At 42.1% G+C, this 1,098-nt stretch overlaps 1 protein-coding gene across 2 annotated transcripts in view; it reads left to right on the forward strand.

Moving 5' to 3' along the window:
• Window positions 1-24: 24 nt before the first annotated feature.
• The window catches only part of VSTM2A (V-set and transmembrane domain containing 2A), a 27,388-nt gene continuing 26,314 nt past the window's right edge, over window positions 25-1,098 (forward strand). For both annotated transcript variants that reach the window (XM_009280190.2, XM_009280191.2), the window contains exon 1: window positions 25-529. In XM_009280190.2, coding sequence (XP_009278465.1) covers window positions 451-529 — 79 coding nt within the window. In that variant the 5' untranslated portion in view covers window positions 25-450. The remainder of the gene's footprint in view (window positions 530-1,098) is intronic.

Raw genomic sequence — 1,098 nt, forward strand, 5'->3', positions numbered from 1 at the left:
TCTTCCCCCCACTCCCCTCTTCCCAAGCTGGATCAGTGTGTAGGGAGGGCAGTCATCACGCCATCCTAAGCAGCAAGAGCTGACGTTGGACGAAGCTGCCAGGTAGCTGAAAAAAGACACAGAAGGCAGCTGATACCCACTTTTCAACGTTTTCTTTTTTTTTTTTTTAGTCTGAATCTGGACTTCAAGCAACACAGCGCCTGAGACAGCTCATCTGAACCACACTGTATTGCAATACTCGCTCTTCCCAAAGAAAAAGACTCCACTGAGTAGCAGAATGCTGCCAGTGTCGCAGCTAGGGCTACAATACAGAGCCTTTTTGTAACATTTTAAAATCTCTTTCTGTTCATACATTTAGAGAGACATACATACACCCATATATCAGTTCTTCCTTTTTTGAGGGCACCTTTGGCTTTTGTTACCCTGATGTGACTTCTTCTTCGTCTTGGAATGATGGGGATCTTTCTAGCTTATGTTGGATTCATTTTCTTTTCAGTTATGTATATTCAACAAGGACTTTCTACCCAAGGTAAGATCACTTATTGTCAAATACGTGTGTGTGTTTTTCTATGCTAAAACGGACTGAAAACAGTATTGGGGGGAGGGGGGGGCACGAGGAAGAAGAGAATAAAAAGAAGGAAAACAACCACAATGGATAGGAGATGAGGACACCAAGCATCAGGTTTACATTTAGCTTTAAAATTGTCTGTAAATAGGAACAGAAGTGAGAAGTTTCCCCAAAGTGGGAATAAAACAAGCTTCTTTTACTTGATTGCAAAGAGGGAAATAACAGGCACCTTGCAGAAGAGTAAAGGGCTGTTGGTGAATGGACATACATGTGTTTGGGTTGTGCATGTTTGTATATATGCATGTATGCATACAATAAACACCTACCCGTGCATGCATAATTATTGCATTCAGACCAAGTACCGGGTGGCTAAATCTACTGCCTCCCTTAAAATATTGCGGTCTGCTTTCGTGCTGCGTCCCCTTTCCTCTCATATCATCCTGCAGTCCTCAGAGTCAGACCTTCATTTCCATTCTGTCACTATGTGTATTTCTGCTCCCCCCGCCCAAAAAAAAAAAAAAAAAAAAAAA

Source organism: Aptenodytes forsteri, unplaced genomic scaffold (assembly GCF_000699145.1).
Source record: "Aptenodytes forsteri isolate BGI_AS27 unplaced genomic scaffold, ASM69914v1 Scaffold114, whole genome shotgun sequence".
Classification (NCBI taxonomy): Eukaryota; Metazoa; Chordata; class Aves; order Sphenisciformes; family Spheniscidae; genus Aptenodytes; species Aptenodytes forsteri.